The 22737-nt window shown below is 46.0% G+C and overlaps 1 protein-coding gene across 3 annotated transcripts; it reads right to left on the reverse strand.

The window, feature by feature from the left end:
• Nucleotides 1–1043: 1043 nt before the first annotated feature.
• On the reverse strand, nucleotides 1044–17380 carry pex5 (peroxisomal biogenesis factor 5). 3 transcript variants are annotated; one of them, XM_087813041.1, is made up of 17 exons: nucleotides 17227–17380; nucleotides 12986–13143; nucleotides 12761–12799; nucleotides 12584–12701; nucleotides 12362–12532; nucleotides 12217–12301; nucleotides 12072–12162; nucleotides 11859–11981; nucleotides 11341–11454; nucleotides 11104–11232; nucleotides 7735–7854; nucleotides 6802–6945; nucleotides 6669–6739; nucleotides 3880–4095; nucleotides 3647–3812; nucleotides 3436–3593; nucleotides 1044–2605 (listed from the first exon to the last, which is right to left on the reverse strand). In XM_087813041.1, the coding sequence occupies exons 2-17, from the start codon at nucleotides 13097–13099 to the stop codon at nucleotides 2359–2361; spliced, it is 2106 nt and encodes a 701-aa protein (XP_087669167.1). In that variant the 5' UTR covers nucleotides 13100–13143; nucleotides 17227–17380; the 3' UTR covers nucleotides 1044–2358. The 3 variants fall into 3 exon arrangements, with proteins under 3 accessions (XP_087669167.1, XP_087669165.1, XP_087669166.1); XM_087813039.1 differs by lacking the exon at nucleotides 11341–11454 and having other exon boundaries at nucleotides 11104–11187; XM_087813040.1 differs by lacking the exons at nucleotides 11341–11454; nucleotides 11859–11981 and having other exon boundaries at nucleotides 11104–11187.
• Nucleotides 17381–22737: the final 5357 nt, after the last annotated feature.

The raw sequence follows: 22737 nt of genomic DNA on the forward strand, positions 1-22737 counted from the left end.
CTACGTTTGAACCCTGCCTTTTTTGTCCGAAGGATCCTCTGCGAGATCGAAAGTCTCCATCCATCCACTCTGCAGAGCAAGCCTTCATCTACTGTGTCCATCACTTCCTTGCTACCTTAGGAGAGTAAAGGAGGTCATGTGACCCTCCCTCACACTGGCTCATGTCAGAGGTGGTGCTTACAGGGCAAAAGGTCGTGGGCTGCCGGCCAGGTTTGCAAGTTCATTCGACTCGAGGTGTCGAAGATTTTTCGACTTTTTTTTAGTCAGAAGAAATTTTTGATATTGACCGTCCACCTGACTTCTGCTGAGCATCATTTCCTCGACACACGTCTCAGTGCTGATTATTAAACAATGAAGTTTGTTTTTAACTTGCTAGCTTAGCACATGGCTAACAGTGCTGGACTAGCTCATGGCTAACAGTGCTAACTAATCTCATGGCTAACAGTGCTAGCAAAGCTCATTGCTAACAGTGCATGCTTAGCTCATGGCTAACAGTGCTAGCTAAGCTCATGGCTAACAGTGCTAGCATAGCTCATGACTAACAGTGCTAGCATAGCTAATTGCTAACAGTGCTGAGCAGAGGCTCTTTGAACACATTGCGTTCTTCATCCGTTGATTCACATGGTGGGCAGTGTGTGGGGCGCGGGCCGCTGACGGCTGCATTTTTTTGTCAAGAGCTGTTAGCAGGGAGTACATTTATTCCACTGCCTTGGCAAGGTCTAACCCATAGTGACGGCCTGTAGAGGGCAGAAGCATGTGTGACGTAGAAACCCCAAGTTATAACTCCTTATAACTCTGGTTCTACAAATGCGTGCGATGCCCTCGACGTGTGTGGCCCAGCAGACTGCATCCCTCAGTTTGAATACTGGTTTGGTGAAGTGGGGCCTTTTAAAGAGGCGTCTACTGCCCCCTACTGGGTGAGCCTTGAGGTAACCCCTAGCCACATCCTGTACAGGGCGTCACACACATTCGTAGAACCACAGTTATAGAAGTTGTAACTTGGGGCTAGTGTGTGCTCGAGGCCAAAGAGAAGCAACAACACATTTTGGGAAAAAAGTTTTATTGCTGAACATTAAAGTCGAGTTGTGACGACGAGCTTTAATGTTACACAATAATCTAAAGTTATCTTCCAATGAGACGAGGAGGAGGAGCTACACTCACGAGCATGATTGACACACTCGTTCACACACACACTCGCACACACACTCGCACACACACACCTTCATGTGAGCAGGTCACGAGCGAGAGAAACTTCTTCTCTGTGATGAATCCAAAACATTAAAGAATAATGTCGTTATTTTGTTTTTAATTGAATCATGTTTTGCTGTCAGTTTCATTTTAAACATTCAAACAAACTCCTTTTTTATTTATACTTTTTCACTTTTGTCATTTTTTTTTAAATGTAAAAACATTTTGTTTTATTTGTTGAAAACCTTTAAGGTGCATTTTAATCATTAATTGTGTGTGTTTGTTGTTTTTATCAGAATATTTATTATCATCAAGTATCAAAACACTTTTTTTATTCTAAACTGAGAAAAATCAAAATGTATAAATACATTTTCTTACTTCAAAATTAGGAAAATATATATTTTTTTATTTCTTAAATTAACTGTACTAACTATAACATATGTTAAGCTAACAGAGCAGAGATGCTAATAACACACATTAAGCTAACAGAGCAGAGATGCTAATAACACACGTTAAGCTAACAGAGCAGAGATGCTAATAACACACGTTAAGCTAACAGAACAGAGAAGCTAATAAGACATTTTAAGCTAACAGAGGAGAGATGCTAATAACACACGTTAAGCTAACAGAACAGAGATGCTATAACACATGTTAAGCTAACAGAGCAGAGATGCTAATAAAACATGTTAAGCTAACACAGCAGAGATGCTAATAACACATGTTAAGCTAACAGAACAGAGATGCTAATAACACAAGTTAAGCTAAGAGAGCAGAGATGCTAATAACACAAGTTAAGCTAACAGAGCAGAGATGCTAATAACACATGTTAAGCTAACAGAGCAGAGATGCTAATAACAAAAGTTAAGCTAACAGAGCAGAGAAGCTAATAACACAAGTTAAGCTAACAGAGCAGAGAAGCTAATAACACAAGTTAAGCTAATAAGACACGTTAAGCTAACAGAGAAGAGATGCTAACAGAGTCATGATGCGGGTTGATGGTTTAAATCCTTCCTGGATGTTGATAAATAATAAAAACACGTTTCTTCACCTAAAGAAGAAATACTGCATGTCGGACCAGCTGGTTCACCTGGTGGTTCTTCAGGTGGTCCTCGTACATCGGGCTCCATGAGACACACACTCACACTCGATAGCCCCTCCCCGAACCCGCTCTCATTCTGGTCCACCCTCCGACTCTCTCTGGCAAAAGTGATCCAGCAGCGTGTCCAAGTCCCGCTGGTCTGCGGCGGGGTACAGGGCGGTCTCGCCCATCATGCTCAAGGCCATACGCAGCGTGGACCAGATGTTGTCGGACATCACTGTGGCCGCTGCGCCCCCGGGACCCCTCGCTGCTCGGCCCTGGTCCCCTGCCGCCTGACGCTGCAGCGACAGAGCCTCGATGAAGTGCTCCACCGCCTCCCTGAAGAGAGGGCACACGGGTCAGGACCTGGACTGAGGTCTCAGAACCATGAGCATGGATGTTTTACAACATCGAGAACAAGAATCTTCTTGAAAAGTTGCCTCGATTATTCTGACGAAGCTCAAAACAATAAACTTTGTTTTACAAATCTTGTGTTTACTACTCGTTTACTTTATAAATACATGATCAAACAATGGAGTTTGTTTTCAACTTGCTAGATTAGCGCATGGCTAACAGTGCTGGCTTAGCTCATGGCTAACAATGCTATCTTAGCTCATGGCTAACAGTGCTAGCTAAGCTCATAACTAACAGTGCTAGCTAAGCTCATGGCTAACAGTGCTAGCTTAGCTCATGACTAACAGTGCTAGCTAAGCTCATGGCTAACAGTGCTAGCTTAGCTCATGACTAACAGTGCTAGCTAAGCTCATGGCTAACCTGGCTAGCTTAGCTCATGGCTAATAGTGCTGGCTTAGCTCATGGCTAACAATGCTATCTTAGCTCATGGCTAACAGTGCTAGCTTAGCTCATGACTAACAGTGCTAGCTAAGCTCATGGCTAACCTGGCTAGCTTAGCTCATGGCTAACAGTGCTGGCTTAGCTCATGGCTAACAATGCTATCTTAGCTCATGGCTAACAGTGCTAGCTTAGCTCATGACTAACAGTGCTAGCTAAGCTCATGGCTAACAGTGCTAGCTTAGCTCATGACTAACAGTGCTAGCTAAGCTCATGGCTAACACTGCTAGTTTAGCTCATGACTAACAGTGATAGCATAGATCATTGCTAACAGTGCTAGCTGCAGCAAGGCAAGATTAAGACACATTTCTTCTCACCTGTGAGCTCCCAGGTTCACGCAGCTGATTCCCAGATTGTAGCGACTCCGTACAAACCCCGGCTGCAGCTCCAAGGCCCTCCTGTAAGCTGCGACGGCCTCCTCTGAGCGACTTCCGTTAGCTAGTGTAGCTCCTAGCTTGTTCCACAGCAGGTAGTCCTGAGGACGGAGTGTGTGAGCGAGACGACTCGTGCGGCGGCGGCGTCTCTCACCTGCGGCGTGACGGACAGCGCGGCGGAGAAGCAGTCGACAGCTTTGTCGTACTCGCCGCTGAGGTTGAAGAGGACGCCGAGTCCGCACTGCAGCTGTGGGTCCACCTGAGACGGGTCAGAGTTGGCCGCCCGCAGGTACATGGACTGGACTTCGGTGAACAAGGATCTGCGGGACGAGAAGGTTTTAAACGACTCTGCTGACGAGTCACATCTATGACTCCTGCAGGACTCACTCGGGCAGCAGCGAGCCGAAGCGCTCCTTCTCCTTCTCGCCCTCTCTGGCGCCCTCTATCTGCGGCTCGCTCTGCTCCAGCACAGCACGATACTTGGCGTTGTGTGTGATCCAGTCTCGCAGCGTCTCACACGCCTGGCGGTGCAGAGACTCGTTTGTGAAGCTGACGGCCAGAGTCATGAGAGCCGTGAGGTTGTCCTGCTTCAGCTGCAGACACCTGTCAGAGACCAGAGGTCAACACACTTTGTGTTTGATGATCTACTGACTCCTTCAAGAAACATCTGTGTTTGATGATCTACTGACTCCTTCAAGAAACATGTGTGTTTGATGATCTACTGACTCCTTCAAGAAACATCTGTGTTTGATGATCTACTGACTCCTTCAAGAAACATCTGTGTTTGATGATCTACTGACTCCTTCAAGAAACATGTGTTTGATGATCTACTGACTCCTTCAAGAAACATCTGTGTTTGATGATCTACTGACTCCTTCAAGAAACATGTGTTTGATGATCTACTGACTCCTTCAAGAAACATCTGTGTTTGATGATCTACTGACTCCTTCAAGAAACATCTCTGTGTTTGATGATCTACTGACTCCTTCAAGAAACATCTGTGTTTGATGATCTACTGACTCCTTCAAGAAACATCTGTGTTTGATGATCTACTGACTCCTTCAAGAAACATCTGTGTTTGATGATCTACTGACTCCTTCAAGAAACATGTGTGTTTGATGATCTACTGACTCCTTTAAGAAACATGTGTGTTTGATGATCTACTGACTCCTTCAAGAAACATCTGTGTTTGATGATCTACTGACTCCTTCAAGAAACATCTGTGTTTGATGATCTACTGACTCCTTCAAGAAACATCTGTGTTTGATGATCTACTGACTCCTTCAAGAAACATGTGTTTGATGATCTACTGACTCCTTCAAGAAACATCTGTGTTTGATGATCTACTGACTCCTTCAAGAAACATCTGTGTTTGATGATCTACTGACTCCTTCAAGAAACATGTGTGTTTGATGATCTACTGACTCCTTCAAGAAACATGTGTTTGATGATCTACTGACTCCTTCAAGAAACATGTGTTTGATGATCTACTGACTCCTTCAAGAAACATGTGTGTTTGATGATCTACTGACTCCTTCAAGAAACATGTGTTTGATGATCTACTGACTCCTTTAAGAAACATCTGTGTTTGATGATCTACTGACTCCTTTAAGAAACATCTGTGTTTGATGATCTACTGACTCCTTCAAGAAACATGTGTGTTTGATGATCTACTGACTCCTTCAAGAATCATCTGTGTTTGATGATCTACTGACTCCTTCAAGAAACATCTGTTTAATGATCTACTGACTCCTTCAAGAAACATGTGTGTTTGATGATCTACTGACTCCTTCAAGAAACATCTGTGTTTGATGATCTACTGACTCCTTCAAGAAACATCTGTTTAATGATCTACTGACTCCTTCAAGAAACATCTGTGTTTGATGATCTACTGACTCCTTCAAGAAACATGTGTGTTTGATGATCTACTGACTCCTTCAAGAAACATCTGTGTTTGATGATCTACTGACTCCTTTAAGAAACATCTGTGTTTGATGATCTACTGACTCCTTTAAGAAACATCTGTGTTTGATGATCTACTGACTCCTTCAAGAAACATGTGTGTTTGATGATCTACTGACTCCTTCAAGAAACATCTGTGTTTGATGATCTACTGACTCCTTCAAGAAACATGTGTGTTTGATGATCTACTGACTCCTTCAAGAAACATCTGTTTAATGATCTACTGACTCCTTCAAGAAACATCTGTGTTTGATGATCTACTGACTCCTTCAAGAAACATGTGTGTTTGATGATCTACTGACTCCTTCAAGAAACATCTGTGTTTGATGATCTACTGACTCCTTTAAGAAACATCTGTGTTTGATGATCTACTGACTCCTTTAAGAAACATCTGTGTTTGATGATCTACTGACTCCTTCAAGAAACATGTGTGTTTGATGATCTACTGACTCCTTCAAGAAACATCTGTGTTTGATGATCTACTGACTCCTTCAAGAAACATGTGTTTGATGATCTACTGACTCCTTCAAGAAACATCTGTGTTTGATGATCTACTGACTCCTTCAAGAAACATCTGTGTTTGATGATCTACTGACTCCTTCAAGAAACATGTGTGTTTGATGATCTACTGACTCCTTCAAGAAACATGTGTTTGATGATCTACTGACTCCTTCAAGAAACATGTGTGTTTGATGATCTACTGACTCCTTCAAGAAACATCTGTGTTTGATGATCTACTGACTCCTTCAAGAAACATCTGTGTTTGATGATCTACTGACTCCTTCAAGAAACATGTGTGTTTGATGATCTACTGACTCCTTTAAGAAACATCTGTGTTTGATGATCTACTGACTCCTTTAAGAAACATCTGTGTTTGATGATCTACTGACTCCTTCAAGAAACATCTGTGTTTGATGATCTACTGACTCCTTTAAGAAACATCTCAAGACGTTTCTATTTGTTCAGGCTTTTCCTTGAATTTCTGGAACTCCTGTTTTGTTCTCAGTTTTATCTTGATCTTTAAAGTATGTACTTTTTTGAGTATTGTTTTGATTGTTTAAGCGCTTTGTGACCCTGGTCTCGAAAAGCGCTATATGAATAAATATTACTTACTTACTTACAGGTCTACACAAACACACACATCAACATACACACTCCCAACAAACACGTCTACACATACACACTGGTGTTACAAACGCTGTGAGCCTCCTGACCTGCGGAGGGCGCTAATGGCCGCAAACTCCTGTTCGTTCTCTGCCTGGCAGGTGCCCAGATATTGCCACGCCTGCGGGTCAAAGGTCACCAGAGTGAGTAAGGCATTGGGTAAGTGCAAGTCTGGACTCTCACCAGCTGGTTCTCTGGTTCCTTCTGAACGGCACTTTCGAAGAAGCGAACGGCTCCAGGAATGTCTCCGGCTTCCATCCTCTTCACGCCCTCCGTCAGCGGGTCGGGGTGGCTCAGGAAGGGGTTCTCCTCCTCGAACTGGTAACCCTGAGCAGCAGGTGAGTCTCACTTAACACGCCCAGGTGAGTCTCACTTAACAAGCCCAGGTGAGTATCACACGCGCAGGTGAGTATCACACGCGCAGGTGAGTCTCACACGCGCAGGTGAGTCTCACACGCGCAGGTGAGTCTCACACGCGCAGGTGAGTCTCACACGCGCAGGTGAGTCTCACACGCGCAGGTGAGTCTCACACGCCCAGGTGAGTCTCACACGCCCAGGTGAGTCTCACACGCCCAGGTGAGTCTCACACGCCCAGGTGAGTCTCACACGCCCAGGTGAGTCTCACACGCCCAGGTGAGTCTCACACGCCCAGGTGAGTCTCACACGCGCAGGTGAGTCTCACACGCCCAGGTGAGTCTCACACGCCCAGGTGAGTCTCACACGCGCAGGTGAGTCTCACACGCCCAGGTGAGTCTCACACGCGCAGGTGAGTCTCACACGCCCAGGTGAGTCTCACACGCCCAGGTGAGTCTCACACGCGCAGGTGAGTCTCACACGCGCAGGTGAGTCTCACACGCGCAGGTGAGTCTCACACGCGCAGGTGAGTCTCACACGCGCAGGTGAGTCTCACACGCGCAGGTGAGTCTCACACGCGCAGGTGAGTCTCACACGCGCAGGTGAGTCTCACACGCGCAGGTGAGTCTCAGACGCGCAGGTGAGTCTCAGACGCGCAGGTGAGTCTCACACGCGCAGGTGAGTGTCACACGCGCAGGTGAGTCTCACACGCGCAGGTGAGTCTCACACGCGCAGGTGAGTCTCACACGCGCAGGTGAATACCTTGTCGTACGAGGTGGTGAGGAGCTGGTCGAACTCCGACAGCCAGGGGTGACTCTCTGCGTCCCTCTTCGCCATCTCCTCCCACTCCTCCTGCAGCTTCTCCCAGAAGTCCACGTCGCTCTGATCAACACAAGGTCAAAGTTCAAACTCACACGAGCGACTGAGGACTGAGATGCAAACCTGTCATCAGAATATTATAATGGTTTAAGTTCATTTCAAAACTTGTTTCTTTAATGAGTTTTTATGAAGCGTTTCATTATTTTATTGCATATTTGAATTCAATCTTTTTTATATTGAAATGTTGAATTTATCTTTAATGAGAGAATTATTATTAATATTTTACAGTGTATTCTAATTCCAATAATTCAAAAGTATATGTTGCATATTTCATGTTTTTAATTACTTATCTTATATTGCATCCAATAGTTGCCACTCGATGCAACTTTCGGCCAATCATGCGACACACGGATGATCATGTGACTATTATACCAACATTCTATGTTGAATAAATAAATATTGAATTCAGAAACTTTATTTTTTAATTATTGAAATTAAAATATTTAACGGAGTAAAAATTGCATTTATTTTGAAAATATTTTTAAACTTTATTATTTCAGAAATAATTTAAGCAGAAATGATTGAATTCAATCGTTTAATTCCTGAACAATGAATGGAATTTTAATTTGTTTAAACTTGGCTGTGACAGGCAGCACCTCAACTCCTGCGAGAGTCAAGAGTTGTTTCAACTCTTAAAGCTGATATTATGCTTCACTGCCTCAGTGACATCATCAGCAGTGACATCATCAGCAGTGACATCATCAGCAGTGACATCATCAGCAGTGACATCATCAGCAGTGACATCATCAGCAGTGACATCATCAGCAGTGACATCATCAGCAGTGACATCATCAGCAGTGACATCATCAGCAGTGACATCATCAGCAGTGACATCATCAGCGCTGCACACAAGTCTGTTGAATGTTCGCTGCATTACAAATAAAGAGAGATGAAGAGTTTGTTCTTCTTAATGAAGTCCTGACGTCCTGGAGGAGGTTTGGCTGTAGTTCATAGAGAGACTTGTTCAAAGTGATTCAGACACAGGAATTCACTTCTTATGAGTGTCAGATGATCTTGGTTCTACAAGACCTTTCTATTGTGTGTCAATCTACCGTCCGCCTGGTCCTTCAGTGTTCTTGAAAGACTTTAGTGACTTCTTATCTTGTTCTGCTAAAGAACTTTGAACTTTAACAGAAGCTTTAATTTTGAGCAACATGTTTCTGAACCCACTCATCAAAAAGTTAATTTTTACTCTTGGCCTGAACATCTCTAATGTATCTGTACATGATGTTCATCTGAGTGACCTGGACTTCATCCCTGGACCTAAGACCTTAAAGGTCTCAGAGGCGTCTCACCTCAGCTGATACTGACGACACTTTCTATGTTTGACTCTCTTTCCTTTAATGACTGACTTAACATGGACAGTTTGATTCACTGGTTCACTGATCATTGTGTTGAAATACTGGATCAAACCTGTTCAATCCAACTTGAAAATTCATAAAAACGGTGTCCTTGGACAAATGAAGATCTGCTGAGTCTGAAGAGTCTGAGCGTCTCTGGAAGTCCACTAAACTTGAGGTGCACAGACTTCACCTCAGGGATCTGATGACTTCTTACAATGAGATGGTGGAAACTGCTAGATCTGATTACATCAGGAAACTAGTAACAACAAATAAGAAAAAACCCAAAGTATTTGATGTAATCGACCCTGAGTTACCAAAATGGTGAACCTCTACCTTCTACTGGGGTTTTTCTCAATGCATTTAAACCATTGTGGAGTCTTTGATCAAAAAGCCAGGTTTAGACCCGACTGACCTCAGTATTTCATGCCGATTTCTAATCTTCATCCTTCAAACTCTTCTCTAGTTTCTTTCAGGATCATTTTAAAATTCTGGTTCTTACTTTCAGATCTATTCATGGTCAGACCTTCATGATCTACTGATGGTTCCTGAACCTCCGGACCAGAGGAGAGAAATCCTTCCAGACTGTTGCTCCTAAGCTTTGGAAACATCTCTGTGTTTGATGATCTACTGACTCCTTTAAGAAACATCTGTGTTTGATGATCTACTGACTCCTTCAAGAAACATCTGTGTTTGATGATCTACTGACTCCTTCAAGAAACATCTGTGTTTGATGATCTACTGACTCCTTTAAGAAACATCTGTGTTTGATGATCTACTGACTCCTTCAAGAAATATCTGTGTTTGATGATCTACTGACTCCTTCAAGAAACATCTGTGTTTGATGATCTACTGACTCCTTCAAGAAACATGTGTGTTTGATGATCTACTGACTCCTTCAAGAAACATGTGTGTTTGATGATCTACTGACTCCTTCAAGAAACATGTGTGTTTGATGATCTACTGACTCCTTCAAGAAACATGTGTGTTTGATGATCTACTGACTCCTTCAAGAAACATGTGTGTTTGATGATCTACTGACTCCTTCAAGAAACATCTGTGTTTGATGATCTACTGACTCCTTCAAGAAACATGTGTGTTTGATGATCTACTGACTCCTTCAAGAAACATCTGTGTTTGATGATCTACTGACTCCTTCAAGAAACATCTGTGTTTGATGATCTACTGACTCCTTCAAGAAACATGTGTGTTTGATGATCTACTGAATCCTTCAAGAAACATCTGTGTTTGATGATCTACTGACTCCTTCAAGAAACATGTGTGTTTGATGATCTACTGACTCCTTCAAGAAACATGTGTGTTTGATGATCTACTGACTCCTTCAAGAAACATGTGTGTTTGATGATCTACTGACTCCTTCAAGAAACATGTGTGTTTGATGATCTACTGACTCCTTCAAGAAACATGTGTGTTTGATGATCTACTGACTCCTTCAAGAAACATGTGTGTTTGATGATCTACTGACTCCTTCAAGAAACATCTGTGTTTGATGATCTACTGACTCCTTCAAGAAACATGTGTGTTTGATGATCTACTGACTCCTTTAAGAAACATCTGTGTTTGATGATCTACTGACTCCTTCAACAAACATCTCAACACACTTTGATTTGAGCTTTTTCCTGATTTTGTGTTATGTGTCTTGATCTTTTAAAGTATACATTTTAACTGTGTATTGCTTTGATTGTTCTTTGTGACCCTGGTTTAGAAACATCTTTACTAATAATAATGACTTACTTTAAAAAAAAGAAAAATAATTAAATGGTTGATTAAACAGTAATATTGCAATAATACAAGTTAAATTTGAAATGTTAAATCCATTCAATATTCTCTGAGCAACTAACACGAGTGTTTGAGTCAAAGATCTACTGCACGTCTCTCAGGGACGCCTCACCTCCACTGCAGCCTTGGCTTGTTGGAAGTCTGGTCCTGCGGCGGCGAACTCGTCCACCCAGGCCTCGGCCGACTCCTGGGACACCTGCGCGTGAGGGGAGGAAGGAAAGAGTTTGGACTCAGGCGGATACTTCTGGAAGGAGGAAGACGGAGAATATGAATGGAGGAGAGAGAAGAGGTGAACAAAGGCCTCCTGCTCCCACACGGCAGAGGATGTGAACCTCAGGTGAGGTCCTACCTGCCGCACCACTCGCGCCCACTGCTCCGCCTGCTGAGCTTTAGTCAGCTCCAGCTTCTCGCTCCTCTCGGGCGCCTCCAGGGGGAGACTGCCTCCCCCCGTCTCCGTCAGGAACTACGGCAGGAGGGGAGGAGCGGGAGGAGCAGGGAGGTTTGGCGTTGGTGGTGGGATGAGCGTGCATGAAGTTAATCAGCAGGAGAAGGAGAAACGAGGAGGGACAGAAGTGGACTGTGAGTCTGATGAAGAACGTCTTGAGAAAGAAAAATGAAGGTGACACTTGATGACATCATCGCGAGAGATGTCACCTCAGCAGCGCCCTCTAGTGTCCTCAGACTGGAGTTCACCGTTTCAACAATTGGTGGAAGAATCTTTACCGAGAGGTTTTTAGAGGAAACATGAACCTCGTTGTTCTCGTCATCACAACAACACATTGAAAACATGTGAGTCAGTTGCTTGATAAGAGCCTCCGTGTCATGAGGACTCGGGTGAAGCAGGTCTGGCTCCACCAGCGCTCGTACCTGGTTGAGGGTGGAGGCCCAGTTCTGAGCCTCCCGGGCCTGAGCTCTATCTGTCAGATGTCTGTCTGTCTTGTTCTCCACTGAGACACTGCCTTCGCCAATCTGTCTAACGAAGCGCAGGAACTACACAACGATAGAACACAAACTCATCAGGAGGCCAGATGAAGAAGAAAGTGAAGAGTGACTCCAGGATCTTCCACCGTCCACACTCACCTCCGTGTTCTGTAACTTGGGGTCGTCGACCTTTGACACCAGTTGATTGGCGGTTTGCTTGAGCTCCTCTGACGCCTGAAACTCTTTGGTCCTGCGACGACACAGATGGTCAGAGAACACCTGGTGCGTCGCTGGTTCATCTCACCACTCGCTCTCTTTGTCTCCCAGGTCTCCCAGCCACAGCTTCTCCTCGGACTGCTCCAGGTACTCCTCCGCCCATCGGCCGGGATCTGAGCACATGGACGCCATGAGAGAAGCTCCGAACATCTCACACATGCTCTGGAGTCTACCTGCCGCCTCAGCGATGAACTCCTTCGTCCAATCGGCGTCTCCGGTGTCTCCCAGAGCGACGAGTCCCGGGGCGGACGCCGGGTCAGATGCCGGGTCAGATGCCGGGTCAGGACCGGAGAGGAACTCTGCCGTCCAGTCGCCGGAGAGAGCGAGTGCTGCCACGTCCGGAGCTGGAGAGCAGTCGGATGAGAAGAGGAACGACAAGCAGGGGATCAGGTCACCTCTCTGAGGAGCTTGTCTGAAGCTCTGCTGGTCGATCTGCTGCATCTCCTCCAGGAGCTGGCCCATGTCGAAGGTCTGCGGGGGTCTCGGGGGGGCCTGGAGGAACTCGTTGACCAACTGTTGAGAGGACCAAAGGCGTCATGGTGAGGTCACCGCCACAAAGATGGCCGACTCACCTCTTCCTCGGTGGCGATCTCGATGGGAGTTGGAGGAACCTGGAACACAGGCGACGACAAAACTGTGACGTCGACAACACAACATCGACACAAGCGTTCAAAGACGGTTTCAGTCGCACAATAAATAAACACATCACACACAGCAGGTGGGTCTGAAGACGCTGGAAGAAAACCTTCATCTAGACCTTCTCAAAGCACTCATCTGACCTTCAGACCCCCACTCACCATCGGTGTGGCAGGGTGGCGCCACGCGCCTCCTTCCTGGGTCACATGACCCGTCAGCTTCATCAGGGGGTTCGCCCCCCCGCACTCCGCCTCCACCAACTCCCGCATCGCCATGGCAACACGACGGTGAAGAGAACCTTCTGGGGGCAGGTTGATCTCTGAGGGAAGACGGGAACAGAAGAATTCATCAGTCGGCACTTGTTCTTGGAAATGAATGCAACTGTCGTCTCCGGTCAGGAACCAGTACAATGAGAAATGAAGGAAGATGTCGGCGTGTTCTAGACTAACATCAGATCAACAACTGTTGAACCACCTGAAGGTCCAGCATCATCTCATCTGTACTCGTGCTCGGAGGATTCATCACATGTCATGACGGCCTCACCATTGATGATGCGCCTCCATGCTCGACCAATCACAGCAGAGTGGGTGTGGTTATGGTCAACAAGATTTCATCTCCAGAACAACAGCTTTTTAGTGGGCGGAGCTTAAGACCATTTTCTAATGTGAATATTTAAATGATAAAATAGTTTTGTAAAAACACACACTGATGATACAATAGAGTCACACATCACAACAACACTTACACACACTGATGATACAATAGAGTCACACATCACAACAACAACACACACACACACTGATGATACAATAGAGTCACACATCACAACAACACACACACACACACTGATGATACAATAGAGTCACACATCACAACAACACTTACACACACTGATGATATAATAGAGTCACACATCACAACAACACACACACAATGATGATACAATAGAGTCACACATCACAACAACACTTACACACACTGATGATACAATAGAGTCACACATCACAACAACACACACACACACTGATGATACAATAGAGTCACACATCACAACACACACACTGATGATACAATAGAGTCACACATCACAAAACACACACACAAACACTGATGATACAATAGAGTCACACATCACAACAACACACACACACTGATGATACAATAGAGTCACACATCACAACAACACACACTGATGATACAATAGAGTCACACATCACAACACACACACTGATGATACAATAGAGTCACACATCACAACAAACACACACACACACACTGATGATACAATAGAGTCACACATCACAACAACACACACACACACTGATGATACAATAGAGTCACACATCACAACAAACACACACACACACTGATGATGAAATAGAGTCACACATCACAACAAACACACACACACACACTGATGATACAATAGAGTCACACATCACAACAACACACACACACACACTGATGATACAATAGAGTCACACATCACAACAACACACACACACACACTGATGATACAATAGAGTAACACATCACAACAACACACACACAATGATGATACAATAGAGTCACACATCACAACAACACACACTGATGATACAATAGAGTCACACATCACAACAACACACATCATCGGGACGAGGCAGACAAAAATACATCCACACATGTTCACGATATCTTCTGTGTCCATGTTCAGAAATCAAAAGTGTGTGTGTGTGTGTGTGTGTGTGTGTGTGTGTGTGTGTGTCCTACATCAGCAGTGACAACAGTATGTCACTCACCCACAAACACTCAGAACCTCCACGAGACGAGCGGCTCTGGAGGCAGGAAGTGATGAAATGTGCGGCTCATCTCAATGACCTACATCCACTAACCGCTGACTCGCCCAATCATCGACTAAACTTCTCTGACCCCTGCAGAGATCCGTCATAACACCACACTTCCGTTGTGTACTTCTCTTTTGTGCACAGGCCAGTGTGGAGCCACACACGCTCCTGTGGCGCCCCCTAGTGTCTGCGCCTGGCACGTGTGGACGGAGTCAACGGTCAGTTAGAAAAGGTTTCCATGAACACTTGAGAGTAAAAGCTCAGATCTGCTCGGAAATATCAATAAAAAGAGAAAAGAGGATCAAACGGATCAATAACTTCATATTAATAAGAAAAAGGCAAAATTCATGTTTGGAATGAAAGAAAAGATTATGAACGACAAACAGTTGTTGTAACATTTAGATTCCATTCATTGACACTAAAAACATGTAGGATTATTTCAGAAAGACAACAAGAATCATTCCTGGAGATAAATATATGCAGTTCTGTGTATTTATGTGAGAAAAGTACTTCATGAATGATTCAAACTGTGAATAAATAAACGGAGAAAAGATAAATAACCTGGAGTGAAGGTGAGATCTAAGATTTAACTGAAGGTTTGACTGACACGATGTTTCCAGGGCTGACGGTTGATGGTTAACCTGCTGGTTAGTTAAACTGGTCAGACTGGATCACAACGTTGACGTGGTTCATTAAATAAAAGTCAATATTAGTCTCATAATGTTGCTGCAAACACAACAATCAATAAAGCAATAAAACATTATACTAAATACAACAGAACACAATACAATGCAGGTGGTTTATACTAGTTAGTTTTACTAGAAAAAGATCATGGTTAAATATTAACGCAACATTGGAAAATGAAAAAGATAATGTTTTAGATCAATAAACTTCATTGATACTCTGGAGGTTTTTTCTGGAGGTCCCTCTGTTTATCAATTAAATCCAACATTTATTGCACTTAATCACAGGTAAATATAATCTCAGGTGAACAATAACATGTAAATATAATCTCAAGTGAACAATAAAAGGTAAATATAATCTCAGGTGAACAATAAAAGGTAAATATAGTCTCAGGTGAACAATAACAGGTAAATATAATCTCAGGTGAACAATAAAAGGTAAATATAGTCTCAGGTGAACAATAACAGGTAAATATAATCTCAGGTGAACAATAAAAGGTAAATATAGTCTCAGGTGAACAATATCAGGTAAATATAATCTCAGGTGAACAATAACATGTAAATATAATCTCAGGTGAACAATAAACTGTAAATATAATCTCAGGTGAACAATAACAGGTAAATATAATCTCAGGTGAACAATAACAGGTAAATATAATCTCAGGTGAACAATAAAAGGTAAATATAATCTCAGGTGAACAATAACATGTAAATATAATCTCAGGTGAACAATAACATGTAAATATAATCTCAGGTGAACAATAACAGGTAAATATAATCTCAGGTGAACAATAAACTGTAAATATAATCTCAGGTGAACAATAACAGGTAAATATAATCTCAGGTGAACAATAACAGGTAAATATAGTCTCAGGTGAACAATAAACTGTAAATATAATCTCAGGTGAACAATAACATGTAAATATAGTCTCAGGTGAACAATAACATGTAAATATAATCTCAGGTGAACAATAACATGTAAATATAATCTCAGGTGAATAATAAAAGGTAAATATAGTCTCAGGTGAACAATAACATGTAAATATAATCTCAGGTGAACAATTACATGTAAATATAGTCTCAGGTGAACAATAACATGTAAATATAGTCTCAGGTGAACAATAACAGGTAAATATAATCTCAGGTGAACAATAAAAGGTAAATATAATCTCAGGTGAACAATAACAGGTAAATATAATCTCAGGTGAACAATAACATGTAAATATAGTCTCAGGTTAACAATAACAGGTAAATATAGTCTCAGGTGAACAATAACAGGTAAATATAATCTCAGGTGAACAATAACATGTAAATATAGTCTCAGGTTAACAATAAAAGGTAAATATAGTCTCAGGTGAACAATAACAGGTAAATATAATCTCAGGTGAACAATAAAAGGTAAATATAGTCTCAGGTTAACAATAAAAGGTAAATATAATCTCAGGTGAACAATAACATGTAAATATAGTCTCAGGTTAACAATAAAAGGTAAATATAATCTCAGGTGAACAATAACAGGTAAATATAATCTCAGGTGAACAATAACATGTAAATATAGTCTCAGGTTAACAATAAAAGGTAAATATAATCTCAGGTGAACAATAAAAGGTAAATATAATCTCAGGTGAACAATAAAAGGTAAATATAGTCTCAGGTGAACAATAACAGGTAAATATAATCTCAGGTGAACAATAACAGGTAAATATAGTCTCAGGTGTTGACACTGCGCTGCTGTTAACTTAACAACATCGTGTTGTGTTTAAGAAACATCTAGTTCAGGATAAACACTGAGAAAAGCGTGTTTTGCTCTAAAACACACAGTTTCGTTCAACATGTAACAAAGAGTAGTAACTGGAGTTAGCTCGATGCTAACAGGCTAACACGCTCACTCACCGCTGCAGCCGAACAGAACCGGCTCACCGGCCGCTTCTAGAGACGTGTGGGTCAGAATCCAGGCCCGACTGTGAACCTGCAGCTCCTCGCAGAACCTCTTTATTTACCTTCCTCCTCCATGACCCACAAACCCGCCGCAGCCGCGCTTACGCTCTTCTCTGTATTCTCGAAGGAACTTACGTCAGATCCTGGCGGCTGAGCGCGAGCGCGACGTTACCAGCGCGCGCAGCTTTACGTTACATTCGTAGCGTAAACATTCGTAGCGTAGAGAGCAAAGTGCAGTTGATCCCTGAGGACAGAACCGTCGCTTCTACTGGTTCTGGTGTCACTGGTTCCGCCTTAGACGGGAGATGTTACACACAGTCGATTAGATCCGTCTGGAGAATCCATGGTATATACAGTATATATACAGTATATATACAGTATATATACAGTATATATATATATATATATATATATATATATATATATATATATATATATAGTTAAATATATCTATATCTATCTATCTATCTATATCTATCTATCTATCTATCTATGTATCTATCTATATAGATATAGATATAGATATCTATATATCTATATCTATATATCTATATCTATATGTATAGATAGATAGATAGATAGAGAGAGAATATATATATATAACAACAGTAGGACAATGAAATGATTGACAGAACACGTGTCTGTAAACAAGCTCAGATCATTATTATTATTACAGCAAACACTCTCGGTGCAACGACACATCATCAGTGTTGTATCCTGGGTTCACAGGGTGTTTCGGGTCAGACACCCTCGCCCAGGTAACCGAGCCAGGGTTGATCAGGCTTGTGTCTAAGAAGCTTGTTTAGCCCACGGATCTCACGCCTGATCCACAGACACCTTGACGCTTGTTCTGCTGCGTCTGTGATGTTTCCTCATCTGCAGTCCCTTCACTGCCAGCATCTTGAGGGCCTGGTGAGAGAGAACCTCCTGCCTCGACCTCCATCGTGTCCTCCATCCCCTGATGAGAGAGAACCTCCTGCCTCGACCTCCATTGGGTTGCATCGTGTCCTCCATCCCCTGATGAGAGAGAACCCCTCGACCTCCATTGGGTTGCATCGTGTCCTCCATCCCCTGATGAGAGAGAACCCCTCGACCTCCATTGGGTTGCATCGTGTCCTCCATCCCCTGATGAGAGAGAACCCCTCGACCTCCATAGGGTTGCATCGTGTCCTCCATCCCCTGATGAGAGAGAACCCCTCGACCTCCATTGGGTTGCATCGTGTCCTCCATCCCCTGATGAGAGAGAACCCCTCGACCTCCATAGGGTTGCATCGTGTCCTCCATCCCCTGATGAGAGAGAACCCCTCGACCTCCATTGGGTTGCATCGTGTCCTCCATCCCCTGATGAGAGAGAACCCCCTGCACTCAACCTCCATTGGGTTGCATCGTGTCCTCCATCCCCTGATGAGAGAGAACCTCCTGCCTCGACCTCCATTGGGTTGCATCGTGTCCTCCATCCCCTGGTGAGAGAGAACCTCCTGCCTCGACCTCCATTGGGTTGCATCGTGTCCTCCATCCCCTGATGAGAGAGAACCTCCTGCCTCGACCTCCATTGGGTTGCATCGTGTCCTCCATCCCCTGATGAGAGAGAACCTCCTGCCTCGACCTCCATTGGGTTGCATCGTGTCCTCCATCCCCTGGTGAGAGAGAACCTCCTGCCTCGACCTCCATTGGGTTGCATCGTGTCCTCCATCCCCTGATGAGAGAGAACCCCCTGCCTCGACCTCCATTGGGTTGCATCGTGTCCTCCATCCCCTGATGAGAGAGAACCTCCTGCCTCGACCTCCATTGGGTTGCATCGTGTCCTCCATCCCCTGATGAGAGAGAACCTCCTGCCTCGACCTCCATCGTGTCCTCCATCCCCTGATGAGAGAGAACCCCCTGCACTCGACCTCCATTGGGTTGCATCGTGTCCTCCATCCCCTGGTGAGAGAGAACCTCCTGCCTCGACCTCCATCGTGTCCTCCATCCCCTGATGAGAGAGAACCTCCTGCCTCGACCTCCATTGGGTTGCATCGTGTCCTCCATCCCCTGATGAGAGAGAACCCCTCGACCTCCATTGGGTTGCATCGTGTCCTCCATCCCCTGATGAGAGAGAACCCCTCGACCTCCATTGGGTTGCATCGTGTCCTCCATCCCCTGATGAGAGAGAACCCCTCGACCTCCATAGGGTTGCATCGTGTCCTCCATCCCCTGATGAGAGAGAACCCCTCGACCTCCATTGGGTTGCATCGTGTCCTCCATCCCCTGATGAGAGAGAATGCCTCGACCTCCATTGGGTTGCATCGTGTCCTCCATCCCCTGATGAGAGAGAACCTCCTGCCTCGACCTCCATTGGGTTGCATCGTGTCCTCCATCCCCTGATGAGAGAGAACCTCCTGCCTCGACCTCCATTGGGTTGCATCGTGTCCTCCATCCCCTGATGAGAGAGAACCCCCTGCACTCGACCTCCATTGGGTTGCATCGTGTCCTCCATCCCCTGGTGAGAGAGAACCTCCTGCCTCGACCTCCATCGTGTCCTCCATCCCCTGATGAGAGAGAACCTCCTGCCTCGACCTCCATTGGGTTGCATCGTGTCCTCCATCCCCTGATGAGAGAGAACCCCTCGACCTCCATTGGGTTGCATCGTGTCCTCCATCCCCTGATGAGAGAGAACCCCTCGACCTCCATTGGGTTGCATCGTGTCCTCCATCCCCTGATGAGAGAGAACCCCTCGACCTCCATAGGGTTGCATCGTGTCCTCCATCCCCTGATGAGAGAGAACCCCTCGACCTCCATTGGGTTGCATCGTGTCCTCCATCCCCTGATGAGAGAGAACCCCTCGACCTCCATAGGGTTGCATCGTGTCCTCCATCCCCTGATGAGAGAGAACCCCTCGACCTCCATTGGGTTGCATCGTGTCCTCCATCCCCTGATGAGAGAGAACCCCCTGCACTCAACCTCCATTGGGTTGCATCGTGTCCTCCATCCCCTGATGAGAGAGAACCTCCTGCCTCGACCTCCATTGGGTTGCATCGTGTCCTCCATCCCCTGGTGAGAGAGAACCTCCTGCCTCGACCTCCATTGGGTTAAAATTGTCCTCCATCCCCTGATGAGAGAGAACCTCCTGCCTCGACCTCCATTGGGTTGCATCGTGTCCTCCATCCCCTGATGAGAGAGAACCTCCTGCCTCGACCTCCATTGGGTTGCATCGTGTCCTCCATCCCCTGGTGAGAGAGAACCTCCTGCCTCGACCTCCATTGGGTTGCATCGTGTCCTCCATCCCCTGATGAGAGAGAACCCCCTGCCTCGACCTCCATTGGGTTGCATCGTGTCCTCCATCCCCTGATGAGAGAGAACCTCCTGCCTCGACCTCCATTGGGTTGCATCGTGTCCTCCATCCCCTGATGAGAGAGAACCTCCTGCCTCGACCTCCATCGTGTCCTCCATCCCCTGATGAGAGAGAACCCCCTGCACTCGACCTCCATTGGGTTGCATCGTGTCCTCCATCCCCTGGTGAGAGAGAACCCCCTGCACTCGACCTCCATTGGGTTGCATCGTGTCCTCCATCCCCTGGTGAGAGAGAACCTCCTGCCTCGACCTCCATTGGGTTGCATCGTGTCCTCCATCCCCTGGTGAGAGAGAACCTCCTGCCTCGACCTCCATTGGGTTGCATCGTGTCCTCCATCCCCTGGTGAGAGAGAACCTCCTGCCTCGACCTCCATCGTGTCCTCCATCCCCTGATGAGAGAGAACCCCCTGCACTCGACCTCCATTGGGTTGCATCGTGTCCTCCATCCCCTGATGAGAGAGAACCCCCTGCACTCGACCTCCATTGGGTTGCATCGTGTCCTCCATCCCCTGATGAGAGAGAACCCCCTGCACTCGACCTCCATTGGGTTGCATCGTGTCCTCCATCCCCTGGTGAGAGAGAACCTCCTGCCTCGACCTCCATTGGGTTGCATCGTGTCCTCCATCCCCTGATGAGAGAGAACCCCCTGCACTCGACCTCCATTGGGTTGCATCGTGTCCTCCATCCCCTGGTGAGAGAGAACCTCCTGCCTCGACCTCCATTGGGTTGCATCGTGTCCTCCATCCCCTGGTGAGAGAGAACCTCCTGCCTCGACCTCCATTGGGTTGCATCGTGTCCTCCATCCCCTGGTGAGAGAGAACCTCCTGCCTCGACCTCCATCGTGTCCTCCATCCCCTGATGAGAGAGAACCCCCTGCACTCGACCTCCATTGGGTTGCATCGTGTCCTCCATCCCCTGATGAGAGAGAACCCCCTGCACTCGACCTCCATTGGGTTGCATCGTGTCCTCCATCCCCTGATGAGAGAGAACCCCCTGCACTCGACCTCCATTGGGTTGCATCGTGTCCTCCATCCCCTGGTGAGAGAGAACCTCCTGCCTCGACCTCCATTGGGTTGCATCGTGTCCTCCATCCCCTGATGAGAGAGAACCCCCTGCACTCGACCTCCATTGGGTTGCATCGTGTCCTCCATCCCCTGGTGAGAGAGAACCTCCTGCCTCGACCTCCATTGGGTTGCATCGTGTCCTCCATCCCCTGATGAGAGAGAACCTCCTGCACCGACCTCCATTGGGTTGCATCGTGTCCTCCATCCCCTGATGAGAGAGAACCTCCTGCACCCGACCTCCATTGGGTTGCATCGTGTCCTCCATCCCCTGATGAGAGAGAACCTCCTGCACCCGACCTCCATTGGGTTGCATCGTGTCCTCCATCCCCTGGTGAGAGAGAACCTCCTGCCTCGACCTCCATTGGGTTGCATCGTGTCCTCCATCCCCTGATGAGAGAGAACCTCCTGCACCCGACCTCCATAGGGTTGCATCGTGTCCTCCATCCCCTGATGAGAGAGAACCTCCTGCACCCGACCTCCATTGGGTTGCATCGTGTCCTCCATCCCCTGGTGAGAGAGAACCTCCTGCACCCGACCTCCATAGGGTTGCATCGTGTCCTCCATCCCCTGATGAGAGAGAACCTCCTGCACTCGACCTCCATTGGGTTGCATCGTGTCCTCCATCCCCTGGTGAGAGAGAACCTCCTGCCTCGACCTCCATTGGGTTGCATCGTGTCCTCCATCCCCTGATGAGAGAGAACCCCCTGCACTCGACCTCCATTGGGTTGCATCGTGTCCTCCATCCCCTGGTGAGAGAGAACCTCCTGCCTCGACCTCCATTGGGTTGCATCGTGTCCTCCATCCCCTGATGAGAGAGAACCTCCTGCACCGACCTCCATTGGGTTGCATCGTGTCCTCCATCCCCTGATGAGAGAGAACCTCCTGCACCCGACCTCCATTGGGTTGCATCGTGTCCTCCATCCCCTGATGAGAGAGAACCTCCTGCACCCGACCTCCATTGGGTTGCATCGTGTCCTCCATCCCCTGGTGAGAGAGAACCTCCTGCCTCGACCTCCATTGGGTTGCATCGTGTCCTCCATCCCCTGATGAGAGAGAACCTCCTGCACCCGAC

The sequence above is a fragment of the Callionymus lyra genome, chromosome 17, assembly GCF_982586985.1.
Source record: "Callionymus lyra chromosome 17, fCalLyr1.hap1.1, whole genome shotgun sequence".
Taxonomy (NCBI): Eukaryota; Metazoa; Chordata; class Actinopteri; order Syngnathiformes; family Callionymidae; genus Callionymus; species Callionymus lyra.